This window comes from Clavelina lepadiformis, chromosome 2 (genome assembly GCF_947623445.1).
Source record: "Clavelina lepadiformis chromosome 2, kaClaLepa1.1, whole genome shotgun sequence".
Classification (NCBI taxonomy): Eukaryota; Metazoa; Chordata; class Ascidiacea; order Aplousobranchia; family Clavelinidae; genus Clavelina; species Clavelina lepadiformis.
The window spans coordinates 7014055-7041586 of record NC_135241.1 but is presented as its reverse complement, the minus strand read 5'-3'; the positions used below and the strand labels follow the sequence as shown (position 1 = coordinate 7041586).

General features: G+C 35.6%; 3 protein-coding genes across 4 annotated transcripts; 1 reads left to right on the top strand and 2 right to left on the bottom strand.

The window, feature by feature from the left end:
* The first annotated feature begins 387 nt into the window (after window positions 1–387).
* LOC143446399 (uncharacterized) lies at window positions 388–8610 on the top strand. The gene is made up of 9 exons (XM_076946016.1): window positions 388–636; window positions 2841–3208; window positions 3443–3549; window positions 4158–4273; window positions 5190–5419; window positions 5761–5876; window positions 6353–6494; window positions 6703–6797; window positions 8152–8610. The coding sequence occupies exons 1-9, from the start codon at window positions 599–601 to the stop codon at window positions 8362–8364; spliced, it is 1425 nt and encodes a 474-aa protein (XP_076802131.1). The 5' UTR covers window positions 388–598; the 3' UTR covers window positions 8365–8610.
* Window positions 8482–12838, bottom strand: LOC143446400 (galanin receptor type 1-like). Of its 2 annotated transcripts, none has more exons than XM_076946017.1 (6): window positions 12679–12838; window positions 10683–10912; window positions 10070–10487; window positions 9799–9964; window positions 9509–9626; window positions 8482–9352 (listed from the first exon to the last, which is right to left on the bottom strand). In XM_076946017.1, the coding sequence occupies exons 1-6, from the start codon at window positions 12740–12742 to the stop codon at window positions 8936–8938; spliced, it is 1413 nt and encodes a 470-aa protein (XP_076802132.1). In that variant the 5' UTR covers window positions 12743–12838; the 3' UTR covers window positions 8482–8935. The 2 variants fall into 2 exon arrangements, with proteins under 2 accessions (XP_076802132.1, XP_076802133.1); XM_076946018.1 differs by having other exon boundaries at window positions 9799–9961.
* Window positions 12839–20376: 7538 nt separating this feature from the next.
* On the bottom strand, window positions 20377–24455 carry LOC143445963 (cytochrome P450 2J6-like). The gene is made up of 9 exons (XM_076945388.1): window positions 24158–24455; window positions 23915–24060; window positions 23270–23372; window positions 23064–23173; window positions 22810–22931; window positions 22536–22651; window positions 22282–22426; window positions 21796–21959; window positions 20377–21108 (listed from the first exon to the last, which is right to left on the bottom strand). Exons 1-9 carry the CDS (start codon window positions 24437–24439, stop codon window positions 20791–20793), a joined length of 1506 nt encoding a protein of 501 aa, XP_076801503.1. The 5' UTR covers window positions 24440–24455; the 3' UTR covers window positions 20377–20790.
* Window positions 24456–27532: the final 3077 nt, after the last annotated feature.

Genomic DNA, 27532 nt, shown 5'->3' with positions numbered 1-27532 from the left:
GCAAATCGTTAAAATTACCCCCTTAGGCGGAGTAGTATATGCTGGACATAGGAACCAAACTACCTCACGGGAATTGCAGATTATGACAACAGCTGTAAGAAAATTTGTAACAGGTTTATAGAGTATAAAGTTACTGTTTCATCTGACAACTGGCCTTTATGTTTACATGTTAAATATACTCATTCAGGCAGATACTTTTTTATTCGATGTTCAAGAGCGTTTTACAGGTTTTAGCTACAGACTTTGTAAAACTTGGTAAATAAGTGTAGTCAAGCGTGAGAAAGGTGGCAACGATTTAGTAATAGTTCGCTGAAGATCTTTAAAAAGTCATTTGATTTTAATGATTTTGAAATGTATTTTGTGTAGTTTAAAGTTAAACTGGCTGACGAGTAAAAACATTTTACAGATGACTGTTTACAAAATAAGGACAAGATTATTAGCATTTGTAATATGTGGAAGCTCACATGGTTTAGAATATACTTAAAATTACTGGTACCAAAACAAGTATAGATGTATTTGACCTGGCACAGCTTGACTTAGTGATACAAATCGACCATCAGATTTTTAAGAGGAAACGACGATAAATTTCTCCAAAGCAATGCAAACTGCTGTGGCCAACGGGGCATCCAATAACAGGTGAGGAACTGCTACAAATGCCGGTACTACATACGTCATGGTTTTAGAAAATACCTTGAGGTATTTATGGAGAAAATGTGCAGTTTCTCCCGAAACTGCACTTAGTGTCTTCGATTTGCAACACCGGTTTTTTGCGGTAGAAAAATCCTTGCCATTTTAGCCCCAACAAAACTGACGTCATTAAGTTTTTTCACAAAAATCGTTTCTCTTACCTCATAATGCGTAACCTATCACAGCATTTGTGCTTAGGAAGCCTTTTATTCTGCATATTGTAGTCCTACCAGTAAGGCAGATTTTTCATCCGATTGACCTTTAGCATATATATGCCTAAAATACATATTGTTTACAATCATATGACTCTAAAGACAATTCTTGTTGAAGCCAGTACGAAAAACATAAATTTCTTGCACAGTGTCTTATATTTTTTTAAGTGTGTTTGACGTCACCATAATGTTAAGCCTTGACTATGTCGGATGATCTTGATTTTGTTTCAGCGGCAATTGCCGTATTTGTTGATAGCTTTGGTGCTGCTTTTCTTTGACTTTATTATCAGATAAAAGTTGTTCTAAAGGTTACAGTAATTAACATCGGTATATAGTTAAGTTATTGCTCAATCTATTGAATTATTAATCCAAATTCATCATTTAACCGTTTTCAATGTATTCCTTATCACAAGTTTCTGGTCTTCGTTTTATGTCGCTCCATATATAACTTTAGTGCCTCCCCTAAACTAATCTTGAATATTTGAAATTGTTACGAGGCTTTTGCTTTGAGAGAAATACACCTAAAAATCACATGACTGACATAAAATGTGGTGTTATTTGGCTCTTTGACTGTCTCATTTTATTGATTAATGAGAGCTGTTTCGCACCTAAATGCCATGGCAACTTCACATTTTGGCACCAGAAACTGTTTATTTTTGAAAGAATATGACTGTTTTCACAACTTAAAGTCCCTTTCAAAATGTACGAAAACACTATCCGATGTAGTCAATAAGAGTCTGCAGCAATGCGCTTATCGTATTTACCAGTTGCTGTTGTTTTACGATTCAGTTTCGTTTATGATCTCATGAGATTACGTCACCTGAAAGGTTTTACAAATTTAATTGTTCACATTGCCAATATTGGGATCAAGAAGAGCAAATGCGTAATCAGTCAGGTGTGACGCATACGTTTTACTTTATTTTGTTCTGTTGCATGTTCACAATAACACTTATTATAAGTAAGTTTTTTCTATTAAGGTTTTCCCATATAAGTTTTTCCATATAATTGCTCCTTGTTTATCTACACGTTTTGTGGTGTATTTACACTTTAAAAACTACACATATAATGTCCACATAACACCTGATACCAAATGGGAAGGCGTCAAAAAAGCCAGCATGCCACAACATAAATACAAAAGATAACAAGTAAAATACGATTTTTTGAATGTTTCGATATTTTTAGATATTTAAGAGGATTGAGGATTATGTTTGGGCAAACGGTACTGAATGCAGCTAAAACATTTTAAAAATCACTTAAGTTTATTTCGAATTTTGTTTCGGATTTTCGATAACTCCGAAGTTGGAACAAAGGTATACAGAAGTCCATTCAAAAACTCCCTGGTTAAAATGTTCACCTGATCAGTAGCAGAAGCGTAAATCACCGCTTTGTTCAGGGTCCAGATAAATGTCAATCCAAAGAGATACATGCTCTGTTTATAGGTCTGACGTCAATGTTTTATTTCTGAAAGCTTGTCGGCGGTTAAGATTCAACATTACCTCATTTTTGATTGTCTTTGGAGTCTGTTATTTGAAATCGAATACGCGTTCCTTTTCAAGCAATAAACTTTCTATTTTTAACCAAATTACTCTATTTCAATCACAATCACATGTCATGTAATGTTTTACCAGTTACTTAAGAAACTTATACAACCAGAATGGAATTGTAGAGATAGTAACAATAGAATGAGCATAGCGTTGAAACAACTTTGTGACGTAAACCATGCGTGGATAACTTCATCAGTATTCCCATATATGTCACTTCCTTATTTAGATTTGCTTCTATTTTGAATTGGTTCCTTTGCGTTAGGGGATTTCCATTGATATTGGTTTCGTTTCCTTAATGAATACCGTGTTAATAAAACTATTTAAAATGTCTAAAGTAAATTAATGTTATCTGTAAAATCGATAGTTATATTTAGTTATACTAAGCTTATGTTTTCAGTAACAATGTTGAGCTAAGGACGATGAACCCGGATGGGATTTTGGAACCTCTGAATGGGTCTAGATTTCAGGAGAGTGATTTCAATAGAAAAATGTCGAGACGGGCAAATACCCCGTTACCAGCAGTGCCATTACCCGCAAAAAAGAACCGGCCTAGACGACAACAGAGCGCGTTGAACCCGAACCCCGCTCATTCGCCGACTCTACAAACCGCTTCATGCGATGATCTAAGCCAGATCACGCCGCGTCACATGATCTCTGAAGACGTTCAGAAAGCAAACTTAATGCGGACGGCCTCCGTTGATTTTGATGTTTTCAGTCGAATGACTTCAATGACGCAGCCACTGTTGGCTGATCATAACTTTCAAGGTAAAACTTACTTGTAACGCGGGCGTTGTCCTTTGTAAATTAAATGAACTTGGATCAGACTTAACTTCATCCAATTACAAGCAACAGATTTTCAGTCCCCCTTGAAATAACCGTTTCTCATTTCAATACACAAACTAGTCTGCGATTGCTTCTTATAAGCTAGGTAATTATCAGTAATCGACTATGGTTCATGGTTGTTCCTAAATGTATTTTTGGTTATAACGCAACCAATAGGTTACCCTCCGGTGACTGGCACAAGCGCCACCTTGCGGTCTATGAACACCAGTGCGAAGTACACACCGATTCATGATTACGAAGAACTGCAAGAGCATGAAAGGCGGGTGAGTTAATGAAATTCTCAATTTTCATCAAGCTGTAATTGGATGTGAAGTTTAGTCAATGATGACTATCAGCAGCGGTAGTACATAGTCTTTTTTCCTGCGTTGTGTATAGGCTACACGTCTCTAGTGGTTTCGTTTACGGCAACCCAATTAGACGGACAATAAGCATTAAATGCCTGTTGTATATATTTCAATGACGGTCACGTTTGTCTGTGACGATCCCCCGTGACCCAACTGCATTTGTTATATCAGGCAGGATTAGAAAGATATATGCATAAAAAGATTACTGGACAGCTATATGCTTGGAAATCTTTAATGAACGTTTCTGCATTTTATTGACCTGTTACAGTATGGTAGCTGACAGCAAAGAAAGTATAGTCGTCGCCCGGCACAACGCTTTTGCGTATTTGTACTTCAGGATTTAGTTTGTGGCAAGTCAGCGGAAATGTGTTTAGCAGAAAATGCTTTGGTTAAAAAACACTTATAGAATTTTAGCAATTTTAGCACGTATTAACGTGCTTGTTAAGGATAAATTGCGTACAATCTATGTGTTTAATCTTTGATGCCCTATATGGCTTCAATAATTGCCATGTTGTGATATTAAATAGGTGAATACTCTCCGCCAACAAATGCCAGGGAACCAGCTCAGTAGTTTATCTTGCACACCTCAAGTACCTGTGTCCTCTCCAATTACACCTGATACTACGCAGCAATATCCATTTAGGTAGGTTAAATTACTGTAAGTTTGTGTGTGCTCAGATGTGTGAAGACTAAACAGAGTAATTTTTCACTTTTTTTCAATATTTTTTCAGCTTATCTTGACTCGAGTACCTGTCTTAGAAAGTACATAAATGAGTTGATTCTCGAGTCGGCTGTTATTGATTACGTTTCGGCATTAAAGTGAAACGAATCTCTATTCCTTGGTCCGTACACATTAAAGCGTGACTTTTATTTGTCTACGAACGTGTACGGTGAAATTAAATTAAGCAAAGTTTGTTTTAATCCTTAACGTTTCTGATTGACAGATGGTATTTTTGCCATCTGTTTGGTTTCGTTTCGAATATTAACTGACTCGACTTGACCCAAGTCTAATTTTTTTAATGACTCGACTTGAGTCACTTCTACCAAAAAATCGACTTAGCTCGATTCTTGAAAGGTTAATGACTTTACTTGCAAATCGATTTTGATGACTCGGTTACGCCTCTGAGACTAAAATTTATTGTTGCGATATTCAAGCCTTTAATGGTTCACCAAATCGTTTTCAAGTTAGAGTAAAATTATTACTAAATGGCATTTTCTGAGCTTTGTCCTCAATATTTCTTAGAGCTGGCTTGCAGAAAAGGCTAAAATGCACCAGCACAGACGGTTCATATATGCGCTTCGAGTGGGATTGTACTTTCTCATAGTGTTTTTTATTGGTTGCTTGCTAATACTACTCACCTGGTCACTATATTGACTCCCAATCTGCTAGCTCAATTGTATTCACAACATCCATTTTTTTCAAAATAAGTTTGCACTTTTTGCTAAAACATCTAAAGCCCATCGCTATTGTGTACAATTTAAAATGTGAGTTATCACATCCGGTATATACAGTATTGAAAGATTGGCTAATGCTAAATGTTTGATTGTTTTGTTTGCAGAGAGCGACAAAACCCTATGTACTCAGGAATGAGGGCAGTCAGTCCGTTCAGCAACGTCCTTGAAGGAAATTCAAACCAGCATGAAAAGATAACAAAATCCGCCATGATTACAAAGAAATGCGCATGCGCGCTGGTTGCAGGACTCACGGTCGCCATCATAATCAGTGCCTTGTCTCTTATGCTGGTTATTTTATTTTCTATGGGGATAATAAAGTCAGCACCACTTTCAAGTGAGAATACGAAATATTATTTTTATTAACTTATACTGTAGTTGTTTTTTGTTTGTCTTATGTTTACCTCCAGTGATATATGCGCAAAAGAGAAAGCGATGTTTGCTTCATTACCTTTTGCACAACATTCACGCCACCTTTCTTATCGTAATTTGTTATAACTCTTTCATCTTAAGTCACGGTATTTTGGTTTTCATGCGCAAGTGCAAGTTGTTTACCTGAACAAATAACGCTGGGTGCATGGGGTTTTTCACGTTTGCAGAAGATGCACGTTTAGAGCCAATGGGGGTTTGCTAGACAATTGATCATTTTTCTACTTCTACTTTCATGTTTAAAAACAGGAAATGAAATTGAAGGCGGCATCAAAGACTTGGAAGCGGCAATAAAAGCTTTTGAGGATCAACTGCAGTTGCAATCCTTCGACGCATATCAGCGCTTCAAACAATACAATGCGTCGGTAAGTACAAAAGCATCTGGAAGTTAAACTCTAATAAAAAGATATGATATAATTTCCAAAACGTGACAGATTAAACATTTGGCGATGCCCTTGTCTTCATAAATAACAAGACCATATTTGTGTAATAAGCAGCATTAGAAATTTCAAATTTCAATGTTCAAATGTTCACTGGTTGGAATAGAATAGACGGATGAAATGCAAGTTTCCCAAACATTTTTAAATCTCAACAATCATTATAGTATAAGCTACGTATAATAACGACACAATAAAATATAATTTTTGCATTAAATGATATAATAGGTGGTTAATAACCTTTAAAAATGACAGCTCTAATGCAAAACTGTTCATTTTTAAAATGCATTCTTATATCAATGATCGGGACTTAAAAGGCCAAAAACATATTTTATACAGGTGCAACAGCATGCCCGTATGCAATTTTTGAAACATCAGCTGACTTTTGAACCACTTTTTTCCAGCTCAGCGATTTAGCTGACGAACTTTCATCGATGAAGAAAAACAAAAGTGTTGTGCGCATGACTGAAATCCAGCGACAGCTCAAGGTTGTTGTGCAATCTCTTACGCCCGAAGAAATAAACTACATATTTGGAAACTTGTCAGGTATTACACGTCGTTTTGGTAAGAAATCGAAATTATAAATGTAACCATAATAGCCCGAGTGCTGTAATAATGGTCTGTAAAATATCCTCCTTCCAGAGACCAAAAGCCATTTCCTTTTTGATCAAATCGACCCTTACCTACTGTAGATACGATACAAATCTAGTTATTTTGATTATATTTCAATAAAATCAGTGAATGCCTATTATAGGCTCTGCGCTTTCCCGATGTCGTCACGAAACTTACTCCATTGGCGGTTCGACGTCTCAAGAAGTTATCAACAGCGGCGAATATTACACAGAGGAGGTTGGTTGTTTATTGATTGAATTGAAATATATCGACAGCTCAAATTCACTCGTTTAAATGATGTTAAAAACATTGTTAAAGTTGTTGTGCTGCGTTGTAAAAGGTGTACTGCATATCATAGGAATTTTTTTAGCTTTTCATCACAATTTAGAAACCATGTTAATTTTACAGTAAGACTTATAATAATTTGGTTATTTTTTGGCGGAAAACTCAAAGTGAGAAAAACATTTCCCCTCTCTGCTCTGCTCAAGCATGGTCTTGCAGTTTATCAGCTGCAATGCTTGACGTAGTTCTACTTATGCCACTAAGTAAATATACCCGAAAAACTTCGCTAGACCGCTGCATATATAGTTCTTACGCAATCTAACAAACGATGTCACACGAAGATTGTTTTACGTCATTGAAAATGTAACGCTAAACTTTATTTACAAACAACAAAGACGAATCTGTAAAACTGTGAAACAAGAACAAAATGCATATAGCATAAGAATCGATTGGGTCTTTTTGAGTTCTAGACAGATGTAAAGCATGCAGCGCAAAATTGGCATCCATCAACAGAAACACAAAACTAAACCATTCAAACTTAAAACAACCTTTCTTTAAATACCAAAACGTCAAAAAAGGACAATCACGATATAAGTTCGGTAAACGCAACACTGAATATATCAATGCTTCGGTTGCATGTCCGGAGCGGCTTGTAATTTAAAGCATAAATAAAATAGCCCGAGTACTTTTGATGGTACAGTATAGTATCTGTAGCATACGTTGAGCATTGAAAATGCTTGTAGTTTGAAAAGGAACTCTTGCTACCAAAAATGTACAAAAAGCTTATGTTGACTATACGTTATTTATCTTTCGAATTTCAATGTGTTTGTAAATTTGATATTTTACTCCTTTCAATGAATAATATACACCTCCATTTTGATAAGCTACATTATGTCGTAGTACGTTTTCTGTAAGTCGGAAAAATAACAAAATTCACACAAAAAGAAAAGAACAAAACAATAAAATAAATGTAACAAGCGGCGAATGAAGCCAAAGAAAAAAAGAACACGTACGGGCAAGTTTAGGCAAAGAAAACATCGTAGTATCACAAACAAAGGTAAATTTGCAACATGTATAACATTTGCTGTACAGTAAAAAGGCGACAAACTAGGGAAAAACAATTATCTCATTTCCTGACTGGGCTTATAAAATTTCAGTACCTTGTTTAGCACACTAACGGCACTCGTCTTTTGCGCAGTCAGCATGACAAATTATGGATACAGCGAATGTGAGTCATCAAAAAAGCTTCTTTACATCTTCATAATTTACACTTTCATGGTGATTACGTGTTGGTCTTGTTTATTTACAGGGCTACGTTATCACGGGAGTGACGTGTTCCAGTACGGAAGGTTTCATCGGATCGATACAAACACAAACAGCTACCCTTAATGGTGAACAAGAACGAACTTCGTATTGGTGCTTGTGCAAGAAAATCAAAGAAACTTCTGATACTTTAGCGTCATCTCCCGGACGCGCGGAATGTCGCATTGATTACTGGGAATGCCCTACTTCGCCAGCATGACAAGCAACAAGCAATAATAACTAGGCTGTCCATTTCATATTGATATTTTACTTAATGTATTAATTCCACTCAATACCCTATCGAACAACGAATGCTTTATGGTAGAAATTAACTGGCCATGTTCGACTTCCGTAAAAGCCGTTTTTTTTCTATTTTGTTGTGTTGAAATACAAATACATTCCATTTCAAGAAAACAGTTTATCAACTGTTTAATGGACCAAGCATTGTTTGGTCAATCTTAAACCAACCTCAAAACGGATTTCGCGGGTGTTTGAGAAACTTACACGAATCAAATATCGGTGAAGCCCCCACAGTCTACAAAATCATAAAACATTTGCCGCTTCAGGCAAAACACCACTTCTTCCATTTTAAAAAAGAATATTTTACAAACAATGTTGAAACCTCTTAGCTTTGTTCCAAATACGCCAGTTGTTTGCAAAACCGTCAACAATACAAACAAAACTACAGTTTAAACGCAACAATATACAGCTGATAAATGGAATTACGGACACAAAACTTGTTCCTAGCCTCGATGGATCACTTAGCGACACCAGACGATTGCTGTTAAAATTCAAACGGCCGTTAGATGACTCCACGGCAGAGGCGAACTGGAAGTAATAGGTGCGTTGCTGGCAACAGTTTCTAGGTTGATATCGTGCCAAGCGGTCCTCGACAGCGCGTTAGACTCTCGGTTATAACTAGCAAGTGCTCGAAAGTCGTCGGTATAAGATTTTTCCAACTTACTAACAGTGTACTTGGCTGTTGTTTTCTTCCGCCGATTCCTCAAAGAACATAGATTCGGTGACATTATGTCTCGCTGGCATTTTTCACCTTTCAAACACTTTCGTATGTTTCGGCGAAAACCCGGAGCGGCAAAGGTGTAAATGATCGGGTTAACGCAAGCGTGTGCGTATGAAAAGCAATTCCCGACCACGTCCATCCATATTCTCATTACCGCGTAAGGGACGACCTCAAATTTTGGTGTAATCTTAAAGCGATAAAAAATAAGTTATGCAACGAACACCATTTACTTTTGCGATCAAATATCATGTCCTTAATATACTTGTGTTATATTTTAGCTAGTACTAATGGAAGAAAAGGTCATTAAGCAACCTGTCTTGAAGTTCTACGTGAGTATTATCACCTTGACCATGACATATAGATGATGCGGAAACCAGCAAAAAAGAAATGCGATTATCAAGCATAACACCATCGTTGTTGCTTTGATGTATTCCTTCGACTGGCCCTTGCCGCAATTATTTCTGAATTTAACAAAACTTCTATGATCAATTTCTCCATTTAAAATAGTTATATAAAATTACTCAGCACATCAAGGTCATTCAAGTAAGCTGCATTGAAAAAACATAAACTCTTCACACTTCTAAGCTCACACAGAGTTACCAGCGCATGTTTTAAAGCTGAAATGCTGCTTACGAGTCTATTGTGGGTTGCTTCCTGTTCATATAGCAAAGAACTTCTCTCCCGATGAAAAAGTACAAGACGCTGACCAAAAGAAACGGAATAATGTATGTGATGACCAGCAGAGCTATGTCGTAAGCTCTGGAAGTCGTCAGGTTGAGAAATTCGCAGGAAAATACTTTTAAAAAAAAACAATAGGAAAAAAATACATGATAAATATTTGCTGCTTATTTTAACAAAAAATCCAAATTAAAGTGTAACAACTAAGTTCTAAAACGAGCCTCACCATCGTCTTCATCATTAACAGTCATATTTCTCGAGCTGTATGAAATGTTTGTAGGTTTTTTGTTGTTTAAAGCTGCAAATACTTTCCATTCAGCGTCTGCGTAATCCTCTTCGTTTTCGACATAATCCTTATTTTCAAAAGCATTTAGGGCTACAAGGCGATGATTTGTTGCATTGGGAATTGACAAAATGGAGCCCAAAATCCACACAACGAAGATAACCAGCCAGCCTGCTTTTCGCCCAGCAGTTGCCACAAAGCTTCGCTGGACTCTGTAAGGCATCATGAGGGCGGCAAATCTCATGAGTGCTAGCGCGCACATTGTGAAAACACCCACCGCCATCGTCTGTGTTGTGAAGTACGGGAAAGCAGCGCAGAGAAATGCGCCATACTTCCAACCACTCACGCTATGAGTTATGATCTATATATTGCCAAAACACATCAGTTTTTAAAGGCTTGTCAAAAGTAATATAACTCATAAATGCTGTTAACGTTGAAAACAGCTCTTTTGATAAACTTTAATATAAGCGCTACTCTAACTTCTTTAAACGTTCACTATTAATTATCTTTTATGTTAATATAACAACTGCATACATCTTCAAAATCAAAGTGGTACCTGATAAGGAGCGCTGGAGAGCAAATAAACTAAGTCAGCAACTGCCAAATTCATGACCAGCATGCTGTGAACGGGGTGCTTGATGACCCTTTCAGTTTTAAACGTGACGAAAATGACCAGAAAGTTGCCAACCAAACCGAGTAAGAGTAAAATACTGATGATTACCGGTACTACGACCTTGGCAGTGCGATTTGCTAGACATGCACCCAACATGTCCTTGTTTAATACCTCTGCAATGACACAAACAAACACAAAATCAATACATATGCAAATATTAAACGATAAAAGAATTTGAATGTAAAAATGATGGTTATGGCGACGTGTAAGCTCCTGATGCAGAACAGGCTAAATATAAATTTCCTATATATACCGTGAAAGCTTCAGCTTAAAGTAAATTCAGCCATTTGTTATAAAATTCAGCAAACTATAACTGCTAATGCATATGTAGTATGGTATATATATTATGATAATCTTTATCCTCAGACTGAGGAAAGTCTTTGCACGACTTAAACTTGGCGATGATTTCTTATCTCTCGAGCCCCAGTTACTAATCCTTTGTGCAAGTTCTGATTGTCACACATTTTTTTATTTTGGATTTTGATTTTTTAAATAGTATTGCTGGAATGTAGAACTGTCTACCAGGTCCACTGAACAAGAGCAATTATCGTTAAAGCCTTACCCAGGGGAGGTACAACCGTATAGCACCACTGGGTGGCAGACACAAAACACGAGCCGCATTTATTGCGAGGCCAGCGCTTAAAGCACTCGACTACATAGCCGAGTAAACCGCAATAACGGATGAGAAAATGTTGGGAACATTGAACGAAGGAAAATCAATGCTATTACTCATCTGAGGCTTTGCTTGGCCTTATACCATGACACACCCACATCAGGAAACTGTTGCAATTTAACCGAGACAAATTAATAACGTCCCTAATGACAGGTACGTATAATTATTAATACCGTTCAAATAGTGATACATTAATCTATAAACGGGAAAAAAGTATTTATCAAAATCGCATTCAGCCCAGTACACAGACTCTCGTGATTTTGGTTGGCTGTGGGCCCGAGTTATAGTCCACCCAAGACCAGCAACCCAGTTAAGAAATTTTGTTATAATATTTGGGCAGAAAAAAGGAAAAAATGAATCAAAGAACGAAACCGTGTTTGCTGGAAACAGACTTTTCGAAATCAATCGTGCAATTCGTTATAAAAGTAATACATTAATCAACAATATCGCTTTTTATATCTTTCACCAAGTGGTTTGAAGCGAAAATCGCAGTTTTGTACGGCATTATTTGTACTCAGAAATACAGGTTATATGCTGCAAACAAAATAAACCGGGAAACATATAGTTTTTGAGTTAATAGTAGTCGATAAAGATATAAATTCGACATATATTGTTGATATGTATTTATTAACATGACAATCTTTTACAGCTTGCATGAGTTTAGCAGCATGCAAATTTACTTAAAAAGTTGGAATAAAATATTTAACGCTCTTTTATGAAACTAATGATAATACTCTTCAGTCCCACTCTGCAAAAAGGCTACTTCAGTTACAAAGTAACCTGAAAGCGGTTTTCGAAATCTACAACACTTTCTCCATCATTACATATCGTATTTTGAAAGAACTCATGACGGTATTTTAAAAACACAAAACTGCAGCAACCATAGGTAGAATATAGTATTCAGGTAGGCGCATTTCAGTAGTTACAGCGCAACCTGAAGTTCTCATGTATATGCACTGTAGTTGTGACAACGTTACGTATATATATACGTAAGTATACCATGCTTTAATAATAAAAATATGCTATAGTAACAATAAAATCATCTTAATGAATCAATGATCACGCGATTACACTTTTACATGTACAACTTCATTCCAGCAGCTTATTGCAAAACAATTACGCAAGGATAGGTTTGAAAATATCATGACATGACCTTTTCACACCAACCAACCAAAAATAACCAGCAGAAAAATAACCGAAACTAACCGATTATTGCACACTCGTCAAGTTCTTCGAATGCTATTTCTGAAATATCCATGGAATTTTTCATCCTGTTGGTGTTAATTTCTGCTTGTAGATAAAATTACTGCACGTTCAGATTTCATAACAAATTAAAACGATATATTTATTCACTTACATATTGTATATTGCTGAAATAAATTCAAAAAGATTTAAAAATAATCGAAAAATAATTTAATTGATTGTTCCTTGAAAGTTTTTGAAACTATCAAATTGGCGTTTATACCCACTGGTGGCCAAAAATACTTATTATCTCAACTTGGTGTTTTACTGCGTTTAACTTTTAAATGATTAAACTCGTGTTTAACTTTGAATAATACATTTTCTTGGATTAGTATTTGATAAAAAATTCCATCAAATACGTTTTCATTCAAAGATACACTTTACAAGTATAAAACAAGGACTTGGATTGACATGAAAAGTTTTCTCTTCTCTAAATCGCAATAAATCAATTAACAACCTCAGGGCGCACCTTCGTCTTTACACACGCGAAAATGTTGAACTTGCACGTCGGCCTAATGACTGAAATATTAAGTTACGATCGAACTGAAATTGATCTAATCTAAGGCAAGCTTTTCTAAAAGAAAACGTAACTGTTTAATGAATAAATTTACAGATTAAACTACTGATTAAGCAAGATACTCGTGTCCCAGCAAAAACAAATCCTAAACAACATTGAGTGGAAACAACATCATGCAATTCATATCGTCCAAAGTCGAGTAAAATAATCATAACGTTATAAAGGAAAAGGAAATCATTTATCTTGAAAAAGGTTTACGTGCCACATGGATGTGCCATGCAACTTTACACCACTCAGTTCTACAAAAGGTGTAGGGTTGAGTGTTAAAGCGAAGTAATTAATTACCGCTATATAGGCAACAGCATATGTATGAGCAGGGCCTCCAAACGAAATTTTCCAAGGCGTTGTAAAGATAGTTTGAGATTTGGTTCTATGCAAAGATTTTGTCAACAACAACGACTAATTGGTATTTGGACTGGTGTGCTAGTGTTCATTCAAAGGGACCCAGTAACAGTGTACCATTATTGAATCAATCATTTTCTTAGTCCATTTGTTTATATGATCCGGCCATTGTACGTTTGAAGAAAGTCTAATCACACTGAATAAGCTATTTCCTAGATCGCCAGACACTAATGCGTGCCCAATAAACCAAACAACCGGCAATGCAGCAGTTCTGGCTGATTGCAGCATTCGTGGACACCGTCGGCAACTTTGCAGGATACGTGACCCAGTGTTGCGCAATTTTTTTTCTCCAACCTTTTGTTCAATCGTAATCTATTGATACTATTAATTATGTATCCTGCATTTTAACGTTAAAGATGTTGAGAGATACTCTAAACTAGAGCTTTTCAGAATTTAGAGAAACGGTTTTCATTATTTTATTTCACGAAAATCATATCCATACTACTAAACCAAAAAACAGCCGTAAAATCATAACCAACTATCCGAAATTCATTACATAAATTTGCTTATATAGAAAAATGACAATCATCAACACAACTACAATTATGAAATATCAAGATTCCTAAAGCAATTAAGGCACCATTTGTATTCACACTTCATGCGCAGACATATGGAGAGTAGACCTATACTCCTGCAAGATAAGGCCTCATCCATAAGGCACAAAAAAAAGAAACCGGAGTCTGAAATCTGAATTTGCCTACAAAATGGTAAAGTATAATGGCCCAATTGCAAAGAAACAGTTAAAACTACGTCTTAAATACTACAACCAAGCAGACTTATATACTAGTATAACATTAAGTATATAGCGTAAACTAGCCTTCCATTAACAGATCATTTAAAGCTGACAACATTAACTGGTATAACAAACTGATGAGAAAGTAATTTTCCGGCAAACTAATTTATATAAACTGACAATTTTGACCAGCAAACATATAACTTTAACAAAGAGCTATACCGTACATAACTCCAACCTATGATGCATTCTGTTTTTTTAAACGTTTTAGAGGCTTACTCCCAGAAATCTACGGATCTCTACATGTGGGAAGGTCATAGCAAAAATGTGAAAATCGTTTCTTGTAAAACAGAACGAGAACCTCGAGGGTGTCGGTGAAATGAGACAAAAACATTTGCATCAACACGAAACAGTAAATTATTCATCGCTTATTAAAAGGCAAAGTTACTACAAGCTTGTATGAAGTAAACTAAGTCAATAATAGACTCGATAATTGCACTGTTTCGGTTAACGTTTATTTATCAACTTGAACTTGCTTACAATCATTGCTACAACCGTTACCGAAATACCATTGTTACAATAGTTACGCCAGGAGAAGTAAGATAAAGTTTCCGAAAGCTCGTGTTGATAAATAAAGCTTATTGCAAGAGTGCTTCTGACTACTGTACATATATACATTCTGCTTGAGCTTTATTCTTATACTACGGTACTGAGGTTAACACGCTTCAGTCACCACTAACTTAGTTGGATCATATTTGGCTTAGTGTTGGTCAAAAGATAGACTGAGCTTAGGCCAAGGTTGAAGTCTACGCATATTTGCAGCAAAGTTAGCATTTATGAAATTGCACAGTTTGCTTTTCCAAGATGCATTTTTAACTGTCTATTGTCGTCTTACTAGACTGAGCCATCCGTCGATTGTCATTTTACATTTAACGAAATTCAAATGAAAACGAGTCAGTGCCTATTTCCCCGTAAATGTGTATGTCACGCATCTCGTAGTCAAAAGGTAGGCTGATAGGTGAGGAGAAAGGGTATGCAAAAAATATGGTTTAATTGACATTAGATTTATATTAAAAGGCAAATGTAAGCTAAGTTTAGTTTACTATGTTTTAAAAATTGAAGTTGATGAACAAGAAGAATAGCAAGAAGTAGAATAGCGAGAAATATTGGAACGTACGACATTTTCAGATGAAATAGTGATAGCCTACTCACATTGGCCCAATGTACAGTTCACCCGTCTATACATCGCCATATTACAGTGATTTTTAACCGTTTTTTCCTCATTATACCCACTTCCGGCTTGTATTGAATCTCCATTGCCCACAATCTAACTTAAAAGAATCTGAACCTATTCCAGCTAGACGACGCTTGAAGAAAATAATAATGGTATTCAACAAATAAAACAATTCCCTCCAAAAAAAATTAAAACACTCAAAACTTTATACCATAATGTCATTGCAATGTAAGATTTGATTTTTGAGATTGTACTTGCACATCACAAATCTGACTCCAGATCCAATGATCTGTTACGAACTTTTGCTCATACCTCAACGACACATGAAAAAACTTTCTCACAGTGCGCAGACGGTCGCGTATTCAGGATTGCGTCGAGGAAGGAATGATTAGAATATTAGATCATACGTTAGTCCAACCTGAAACTATATAATTAGTGTGTTTTCTACACATAAATGTAGCTGATTGTGACCCTTTTTGCAGGAGTTGCCATATGAGCAACTACTTTGTTTTCGAAGTCGACTTCACCTCCACCTACACTACAAATACAAAATACGAGTATGTCTACATTCGCCAACGCAAACACATTTCAAAACAAAGCGTTAAACGTTTATGAGTTGTCTCACCGCTTATAATGCGTACGTTATCTCAAAGAATGGAGTACCTCAAGGATATGGTCTGCAGACTCTACAGTCTACACAAACATGCCTTAATAAAGACAATTTTTTTTCATGACTTAATGCATTGACATAACGCAATTGTTAAATACTATAAAGAAAAAGAATTGGAAAATTGTGTATAAATATAATTCAATTTTGAACGTCATAGTTTAATGGAGCCTCAAATGGAAATCAAAAACCGTATTTGGGCTCGTGGTTGGAGCACTGCGGCAAAATACCTGTCATTGGATAACACCGCAAAAACCACTGAATATTTCAAGATGACAATGACATTAATCATGCTTTATTAGACGTAATATGACAGCCCTATATGATTTCACATTTAGCCAAAGACAGCCCGTTCAATAATTGTGAAAATTTAATGACTGAACGCGAATATGGCGCCGCTGAAATTTCTTGATAATACGACTTTGAAACATAGGATTGAAGGTTATCGGGCGGAAGTTTTCAAACACAAAGAAACTTACAAATATTTTCTCAATGTATAGAAACCGCAAAGTTTTAGACTTCAAAACGTAATTTTGTCAAGTTCGATGATCCATAACTTATCAAAAACATAAAAATTAAGCTGCGCTCATAAGCACTCATGATATTAAGCCATAACTTCCAAGTCAGTTATAGAAGCGAATATGATTTATAAATGTAAAATGCTACCTATATCGACATCGATCTCTTAATTATTATTACATGCAATATTAGAAAATAGATATGATATATTAATTATTAGAAAACTTTAAGACGCAATCTCTTTTACAAACGCATTTGAGTGTTAACTGGCACGTTTTTATCGATTATGCCTTTTAAAATATAGTACTGTGCACGTACTGTTATTTATAGCAACAGAATTGAAAGACGACATCAATGAAATTGCCAAACATATTGAGTTCTTTGTACAATTTACCTTAATTACAGCCTATATATCCGGCAATCAAACACTAACAGAAAAGCGAACACCAACAGCTAATAATTTACCGCACGAAACAACTAATTTTCACTGATGAGGAACAACAAAAGGAACAACGCCAAAAGCAATACAGCTATGATCACAATAATTCCTAACGCAGTCGAAAACAAAGCGATGCTGTTATAAGCCACTTAGTTTTCCGTATGATGTAACTTCGTGGAGATTGCATATACGGTCATGTAACAGACAGTTGACTTCATTATCTGATTTTATACACCCTTGAGGCCGTTAACCTCAACCTAATTGACCCAAGCAAACTTTATGTTTATGTCAACTTACTTCTGATTATCACTGTTATCATAATTAACCGGTACGATCCCAATTTTACTTGGTAAATATGGTATATATGAATGTGTGTGAATGGACTATATGTATGTATAATATACTTATTTTTTGATAAAAAGAAAGGAAAAAGAAATAAAAACGGACTGCATACCAAGGCTATTGCCCGAAAAAATAAGCTTTGCACCTCATGCATATTACTACGGTAATTTCAAACGAAAAATGCTACAAGATGGAAGTTTTTGTCTAAAAGCTATGGAAATATTAGTTTATAACTTCATTTTTGCTTTATTTTTGATCGTGAAAGGTCATTGTGACTCTTGGTAAGTGACGTAACTTAACAAAAAGGCTACTGTTAAAATTGTAATCAAACTTATACTTCAGATTAACTATATAAAGGATAACTTTCCTCTCACCTAAATTTCCAAAAAAAGATTAAGTCACATAACTGTATGCAAAACTAAACCACTTTATCCTGTTTACATTGCATATTGACAAGTAACCAACAAAATCGATATTTAACGCTGTAAAATATAATTTATAGCATCTATTACTGCTCAGATTTCATAACTCGTCGAAACGATTTAGTCAGTACAGTATAACCCTTTACTCATATGGCAAGAAAACAATTAACCTTTGTAAATACCTTTCACAGCAAATTTTCGCTGGCAAAGAAACTTTGGCATTGTGCTCACAGATCACTTGTGTTTCGCTATCGAGCTACTATCAACACAATAAAATGATTACCGAACCATGTTTTCAGCTTTAGTCTAGCAGCCGCTTTCAAAAACGCTGAGTGGCACATGTTTTCACGTGTTGCTTAATCATGTGATGTTTTGTTTAAAGCGCGCACATCATCAGTTAACGTGTGAATGTCGCTTTATTTACCTGGTCTTGCTTATTGGCTTCAACTAAAACTATGTTGCAAAACTGCAATATAACATCCAAACTGGTTGTTGGAAAATTTCTATTGACCTAATTTAAACTGCAAAACTTGCTTTGACTGATATATATATCTCCTCATTTGATACCTTTATCAAGTCAAATGTCCTAAATATACTACGAAACGTGAACAGCAATTAACCAGTAGACTTTCATTTTATTGGTTTTGTCAGTCGTTAAAAATTTAATGATTGTTACCATAAAGTAAGCAAATAGGCTACTACGGTACTGCACGGGCTTGACGTCGTCTTCCATACAAAATGCGCCAGAAGATGATAACTCATGGTATAGTTGAAACAGAATCATGTTTAAGCTACCAGATTGATTCTGCGTGTATTTTCAGTCATTTCTATCAGCTTTTCTTATCTAACTGCGGTTACTGATTACTTCATTTGATCGAGGTACCAGTGAACATGATGCATGTATACTGCTTATCTCATTATGATTAGGTCCACCTACTCTATTCATTATTTCGCGGAAATCTGTTTTTTCACGATTCGTGTAAACTGGTTACTGTGGAATTCGAAAACCGATAGCGATAAGCTAAACGGTCCCTCCTGCAAGCTTTAGTGCAATTTTATACAGTGGCAGCTAAAATAACCAAATATTTTCGTGCTGAGTAGCAACTTGAATAGCAGAAATGTAGCAAAAGCTTGGAATTAAGCTTGGTAATGTATAGTATCACAATCTTTATCCTCGGACCGACGAAAGTCTTTGCGTGGCTCAAACTCGGCGATAGATTAATTCTTCATCACTCAAGCCCGGTTACCGAGCTTGTCTTTGAGCAGGTTCAGGTAGACAGACATTGTTTTATTTTCACTTTACATTTTAATATTGTATTGCTCGAGTTTGAAACTGTTAATCAGGACCGCTGAACAAGAGCAAGCATCACTCATACCTTTCTCCAGGATCTTTTAGCGGTGCTATAGTCATAGATCTTCACAGCTAAAAACGTATCGTACAATTCCATTTCTTACGATTTTAAATCACTTTTTCTCGAGCCTTGTTATCAGTTATCACGCTCTGAATTAAAGATTAAATGAAGGCTTTCTTGAAGTAGGAATCGCTATATAGTGAAGCGGCGGCCTGGAAAAGTTCATCCCCCGTTTGCAGCATTAGCTTCACATTTCTTATATCCTTCCTTAAATCTATATTTGGGAGTAAATTTCTTCAGCCTTGGCGATGAACTTTGCTAGAGAAATCATTACACTGAATACTTTTATTTCATTTTCTTCAATTCGTTTGTGCGAGCGGCGTTTCTACTTTCTACACATTGTTTCTCCTGCCAGATCTAAAGCATGAGACAGGCTAAAGGTCGACGCTAACAAACTCTTCGAGCTGTCGTTTATTTCAATGATTTCATCACGCAACGTCAAACAATTTTGCCTTTATCCCGTCTTCCTTTTTGCCATCACAAGAAACCTATTTAAAACTTTTTGCTTTTCACAGCGTAAATTTGTACAGGTTGATAATAAAGTATATTTCTGTTCAATGTGGTGGAATTTGTACAAATATTTTTATCAAAAAAAAACAACAAGCAGTAAAATAATGTTGATTGCTTTGGAGCCTACTCTGGCAAACCAAAATTGAAAAGAAGTAAAATTTAAAGTAATGTTTAAAAACTTTACGGCTATAGCGGAGATATATGAACCCACCAACGTTTTATGGCTAAGCAAAGTTTTACTATTTTCATGTCGCCAGAGAATATTGGTTTGGATAAAATCAAAAATTTGATATTTTTACCTTAAGATTCATTTGGTAGTCATTTGATAATCAAAATTTGATGTTCGGATTTCGGAATGTTTATTAACGTTTATTTACAATCTATTTTAGAAAAAAAAGATTGTAAGCGATTGGTTATTAGTTTTCAACAATAATTTTCTTTCGGCACTTTGCAAAATTTACGACATAGACTATACCGGGTTACCTCTTTTGAAACAAACGTTTCACACGCTACAGGCTAAAGCAGTGCCGGTAAAGATAAATTAAACAACAGCAGTATACATTCTATGTACAAGTCAAAATTTAATATGCAGCTATGATAAAGAAGCTGAAGCACGTCACCATCATTTCTATAAGTATAAATAATAATTGGACGAAAAAAATGCTTCCTATGTTATGCCGTGAATTTACATAGAGCGTTGTATGGCGACGATATATTATTGATTTATCTTAACGATGATGCGCGTAAATCAAAAATTAATGCACAAGCGGAACAAATATTCAAAACTGTCTAAGTGGTTACGAAGCACGTATCTGTGGTTCACATTTGCTTTGCCACCAATCGAAAAGAATGAGGAATAAACCCTCCTCCGTTGATGCCATCATCAATGTCCGGAAGCTCTTTCGCTTCAGGATCCGGTAAAAACTCAAACTTTTGGACCATGGAGACCAAAAATAGAAAGATCTCCATTCTGGCAAGTTGCTCACCCAGGCAATGACGAGGACCGACCGAAAACGGTATCACGTGACTTGATGACACAAACTCCCCTTTCTCGTTGATGAATCGTTCAGGTTTAAATTTTTCAGGTTCTTCCCAGTATTCTGGATCGTTGTGTACTGCCCATATATTTGGTGCAACCTATAATCATGCAATTAGCATAATACTTAATTACTTACAATATTGCAAATTTGTTTTAAGTTATAGGATAACTTAGTAGTAAACAAGTGTTGAGTAAACAGTTTGCTAAAAAATAACATGTTACGTTCCATCCGCTTTCATATTTGTTTTAAACAAAATTAAATGCTAATGTTATATACCAGTGGTGGGCAAACTGCGGCTCGCCGGCATGTTTTTTGTGGTTCTTCTAGTGGAATCGTAAAATTCCAAAAAAAATTGTAAAGGCTACCAAGAGTACCGTTTATGAGCGTTTCGCTCTTTTTTTTTATTTAGGCCAGCATTTCGTTTATGACGTAACATTAGACATAGAATCCGAAGACTTAGTTAACAGCAAGTCAATGCAATTTCATTGCTAAGACATTAAGCTTTAGCTCAGTTTAGTCTACTTAAATACACTGCAAAACAAAAACGATGACATCTAATGCTATCAAGTATAGTCTTTAACAAAGATGGGGACACTGTGGTTCGCCGACATGTTTTAGTGGATGCTTTAGCTGAACAGTAATATCCAATAGTGCCCATTATAGCGATACATTGTTTACTTTTATTTGTATTGACACTACTGATTTTACGACTCGCTGGTGTTTGTAGTTTTCTGTAAGTGACTCTTTCGTTGAACAAGTTTGCCCACCCCTGTTATATACTAACCAGCGTGTTTTTAGGAATGAAGTAACCGCTCAATTCAGTATCTTCGTTTGTTTTATGAAAAACACTAAGAGGCGCTAATGTGCGATATCTCATCAGTTCATGTATGAAAGCACATGTGTATGGCATGCTGCTTTTGTGGGACATGCTAGCGATACCCTCGAAACCTGAAACAAAAAACTTTATGAAACTCTAGCAAAACTGGAAATTCATAGAGGTGCATATTTTATACTTAACTGATATCGCTAAACTGACATAAGAATTGAAAAACATTGCAAAAAGCTAAGATGTAAACAATATTTAAAATTTTATTGTGTAGATAAAACCTAATGACACTTGAAATATGAAGTATGTAGTTTACAGTTTTACAAGCGAAAGTTAACTTGCTTAGTAGGCCTACATTACAGGCCCGACCTCGTATGACCAGTTATACAAAGGAATACATAAATTTAAAGTATAAATACAGGCTAAAAGAAAATTTAGACTTACCAATGACATCTATGATTTCCTTTCTCATTTTTTTCTGAGATTCCGGATAATGCAGTAGGCAGAGCAGCGCCCAATTTAAAGTGCTTGATGTGGTTTCGGTCCCAGCAAAAAACAGTTGCCGAATATATTGAAGAAGTTGATGATTCTGCATGTTAATGTTGTACCGAGCCATTCAAACCAAGCAATTGCATAACGTCACTATTAACACATGGGTCTTGTTGAATTTATAAGTTATTTATGTTGCCGGAACTTACCGAAAAATCTTTGTTGTCTCCCTTTTTCATCTCCTTTAGAAATGCGTCGATAAAATCTCTCATATTTTCCTTGTCGTAGGACTGTTCGTGTTCATCGATTACATTTTGTATGAATTCTAAATTGTTTCAGATTGATATTTTGTTGCATGGCCCCAATATCGTACAGGTGCGAATACAAGTCAAACAACTTAGAAATATTATTTGTCAACTGATATTGTTATATTATTTGTAAAATTTATAATAAAGCTTTACTACGGGCAAAGCAGTCACTTACCTTGGACAAAACGGAGCTTACTGCCAATTCTCGACACTAAGAAGGACATGGGTGGAATTTTGCCTAACCAAGGCGCTACTTTGAATATGCGTATGGCAAATGTCGTGAGCTGATCTTCGACACTAAAAAAAGTGTGTTTGGAAACGGTGTTTCTTGGTTGGCTGTACTTTTTACATCGACATCTTTTAGAAATATCAGAACGTAGGCCTATATACAAGTCTGTAACTTACAGCTAAATATTGGTATAAACTTACGGACTCAGCAGTTGATGCATAACCTCTTCAAAATGTTTATCATCATAATCAAATCGTTTTCCAAGTATCACGTCACAAATATTGTTAGATATGGCCTTGTGAAGAACGTTCTGCGAATTGCCAGAGGTTCTTAAGATAGGCCTATACCCTAGTAACCTAGTGTATGGCAAGGGTATTAAAAAAGTAAATATTTGTATAATAATTACAGAAATGTCGAAAGCTTTGCCATTTTCCGATCTGATAGCTTCGTTCAGACAGGCAACTTCTTCAGAGACTCGACTTTCCATGCTTTTCTTTCCAACGCCAAATCTTTTATAAAATTATACAACATGTGACATATATCATATAGTCACTTATGCAATGTCACCAAAATATAAAAGTCATGTTTGTACATTTGTTAAACTACAGCAAAACGATAAATTTAGGAATGAATTTAGAAGTCTTTTAAAAGGCATACAATGCTTAATAAGTGATGAAACAGAGTAAGCTCCGCTCAAATTTATTTTACAAAAATCCGCCATTAGAACTGCTGGGGTTATGATGTATAAATAGCTTAAAAGCCAATCATTTTTTTATTAAATTTTGTCAAAAAAGAATAACAAGAACACTGTATACCGTGAATTTTTCTCAAGTAACGGGCTATGGGCCGATATTCCTGTTTTATAAAATCTATTCATTTATGTTGTTGAGAGATCTGATTATCCTATGACGTGTAGAGGTTTACAGCAGTTCAATTGATTTGCATTTGAATCATAATTTCTACGGTTACAAATTGTTTAATCGATATCAAGTAAATTGTGTAAAGTTACATTTGTCTTTGTATCTAGACATTTAAGTCTGAATTAACTTACCCACGAAGTGTCATCAAACCAAACTTTCTTTGCGATTTCCACAAATCACCATAATCTAGCGTAGCTATTCCTCCACCTTTGGTGATTTCGTCAAGAAGTTTTAGATGTAGACGTCCAGAGAATGTTGCTTGCTGCTTTACCAAAGCCTGAATAAAAGTAATTCAATCTAACACGTATAAAGGTAAAATCTTTGCATCAATTCTTTACGTATCAAAATCATTTGATTTTAAACTGAAGTCTGACCTGGTTAATGGACTCAAAATCATTGAGCACCAATATATCGCGCAAACCCAATCGAACTGACATGATCGATCCATAAGTGTTCTTCCACTTTGCTAGTGTTCGTTCCATATATTTGCCAACAAAAATTAACACTCCGAACAGAGGAATTCCTCTTGGACCAGGAGGTGAATTTGGTGGACGACGATACCAAAATGTGAGAAGCACCACCAATGCTATTGAAGCGAGATGTGCGATAGGTTGGGTAAAATCAAACAAGTCGAAGTTGTAGCCAAGTATGTTCATTTTCAAATAGTCTACTTACACCTGCAATTAATGATAACATGCGAGATTGTTGTAATTATCAGCATTAGGCTTATATCTATACCGGCAAGTTGACAAACATATTTTCGAAACAATTGCTATTTGCGCATACGCAAATATTATTGGAACCTTCTGGAGAAGTCAAGCTAATCTCAGCTTGTTTAAGTACCTTAACAGGCCTTTATATACTTATGCGTTTTATTGCTTGGCTTTTCTTCTTATTTATCATCGAACTCTCCTCTTTCTATTTGTGACCTTTTACCTACATAAGTATGGCGTGGTGAAACTTTTCACCGAAAGCGTCATTGCTTTGTGCCCTTTGTCCTACTTAAAGATCGACGTTTTGATCAATTACACAAGAGTGTACAATCGGTTTAAAATCTTCCGAAATATTGCAAGGCATTAAAGTTTGTTTGATTAGGCCACATGGTTTTTTAAGTCACAAAACAATTTAGGATATCTGAAACTTTCACGCTTTGTAATGTTTACAATACCCGTCGGACAGGTGTTACGACCATGGCTGTAGGTCACACTATTCAAAGTTTTTTGGATGGCTCTTGACCAAAACCTATCCTAAAAGTTAAAACGATTTTCTTTAGATAAGCTTTGGTTTCGCCAATGCTACGTTTTGGACACCTTGTTAAAACGACGTGTTTTCATGTCGGAGAAAAACACACATTACCTTTGCCCTACTTAAGCTGTGAAACGTTTTTCCTGTTTATGCTGGCATGATTTGCATTGTCGGTTTGCTCTCCAAGTACCGTATGTGTTTTTGCGTTGTTGGGTTTATAGCAATAGCACGTAATGGGAGTTAATTCTAATAACTGTGTTTACTTTCTCGTTTATTAAACTAGTTTTGGCTATTTAGGTCAGGTTAACTTCAACGAAACGGAGGAGATTAAGCACAAAGAAGCAAAATGTAATGTACCTTTGTGCATTCTTTTCGTATTGTAAATTCGTTGGGAATTAGTCTTTACTTTTCTTGCACCTATATATATGCTTTCCTTAATGTTTTATGTGAAACAAAGTAGGCAAATAACCAACCATGACTTCTTGCAGTTAGATAGAACTTCAACTTGCTTAAAACGTGGTGGACGTGCTGCATTATATAAAAAACTAAATTGTTGTAGTATTATAAAGGAAAGAGTTGCGACGTAACGCGTTTGGGCGTCATACGCGCCTTTTTTGATGCAGTCCATTAATCCGGCGCAGTTGCACACTACTGCCAAATGGAAAACCGTTTATGTTTACGTTTACGAAGACTTACTAAAAACTCTCCTTTCTTGTGTGGAAGATGGTATAATTATGTTTAGATGTGTTGAGGATTAGTTGCTGCAAAGAAGGCGATTTCTCATGATGGGTACAGTGCTTATAGCGTTTCGCTTGCATAAACTTATAAAAACTGTATTCAATAACTGAAAGTAATGTTTCACCATACCATCCCGTTTTCAATAAATGTTTTAGAACAAAAATCACTTTCGCAAACCAGGTGTATATTTACATTTTTGAAAATCCTGGTTTCGTATTTATAAGCTTGGAAAAATTCGTTTTGGTATTTTTCAATTTTAAACATTTTAATTTGGTTTTTCTCCATATTGATATTTTGACGTCTAAGTTTGTGAGATTCAAAGGAGTGACAACTTAGTAATATCCTGCCTGGATTTACAACTGCATGGAAAAACACGTGTTAGAATTTATCCACTGTATATATTGTACCACAGTTGTAAATAAGAAAAAAGCACTATACAGACTATAGAGTAAAGACTTTAGAACTAAAAATATCTTTGAATGAAAGGGTAAGGATATGTGTGATCAAAGATGTTTGTTGAAATTTAAAAAATGTTTTATACCTTTTAATTTTACAGGAACAAGCCACCAGAAAAACGAATTTTGTATTTCTCCTTACTTTCCTAGTGAATGCCACCTGTCTACTGCAAGCAATATAAAACTTTTGGGCACAAGTTTACGGTTCACATTTGCTTTGCCACCAATCGAAAGGAATGTGGAATAAACCCGGTGCTGCTGACGCCATCATCAATGTCCGGAAGCTCTTTCGCTTCAGAATCCGGTAAAAACTCAAACTTTTGGACCATGGAGACCAAAAATAGAAAAACCTCCATTCTGGCAAGTTGCTCACCAAGGCAATGACAAGGACCGACCGAAAACGGTATCACGTAACTTGATGGCACAAACTCCCCTTTCTCGTTGATGAATCGTTCTGGTTTAAATTTTGCAGGTTCTTTCCAGTATTGTGGATCGTTGTGTACTGCCCATAAGTTTGGTGCAATCGATAATCAGTTATTGCAGTGCATATTATGAATTTGTTTCCCGTTTTTGGTTGTTTTATTTTCTTACAATATTGTTGTAGCGTTTCCTTCGCTATATTTTTATTGCTTATTGTTTTTGCGGGTTTTACCATTTCAATATATACCATATAGTTACTTGTCTCGGTAGATCGTGCGATGCAACGTTTCTAAACAGTAACCTGTTCCAATAACTTTTTCTACTTAAAATCGAATTAAACATAAACACAAAAACTGCAATGTGTCTGAACAAAACTGTCTTATAATTTTATGTTTGTTGCATGTAAAACCATTACAATTGAAACGAAAATGTAGAAACAAAACAAAAAAATTATCGTTATTATACAGTAAGTTCCCAGGGAAACGGGTGGTTTTGAAGAATAAATACTTTAACAGTTTTGCGAAAATTATAATTACATTTAAAAAAATTTCTCATAAGAATTGATTTCAAAAGCGAATTAAGAAGCAAAGCAATAATTAAAACAAGCTTTGAAGCATTCTTTGAAACCACCTATATACCATAGTTTCATACTCAAGATCGTTGAGTTGCCGCAAGTGATCGAGAAAATGTACAGGCGCAAAATTAAGCAACACTTGACTATGTATAGAATATGACAAGATGACCTCGATTAAGGAAACTGAGTTATAATTTTAGAAGTTATTGCAAAACCTATTTCTTCTTTGTGTAAGGAAATTTGAGGTTGCAGAGCTTATTTTGAGTGGAGCAGCAATTTAAATTTTACGTAATTGTAGTCACGAACGCAACGTTTGG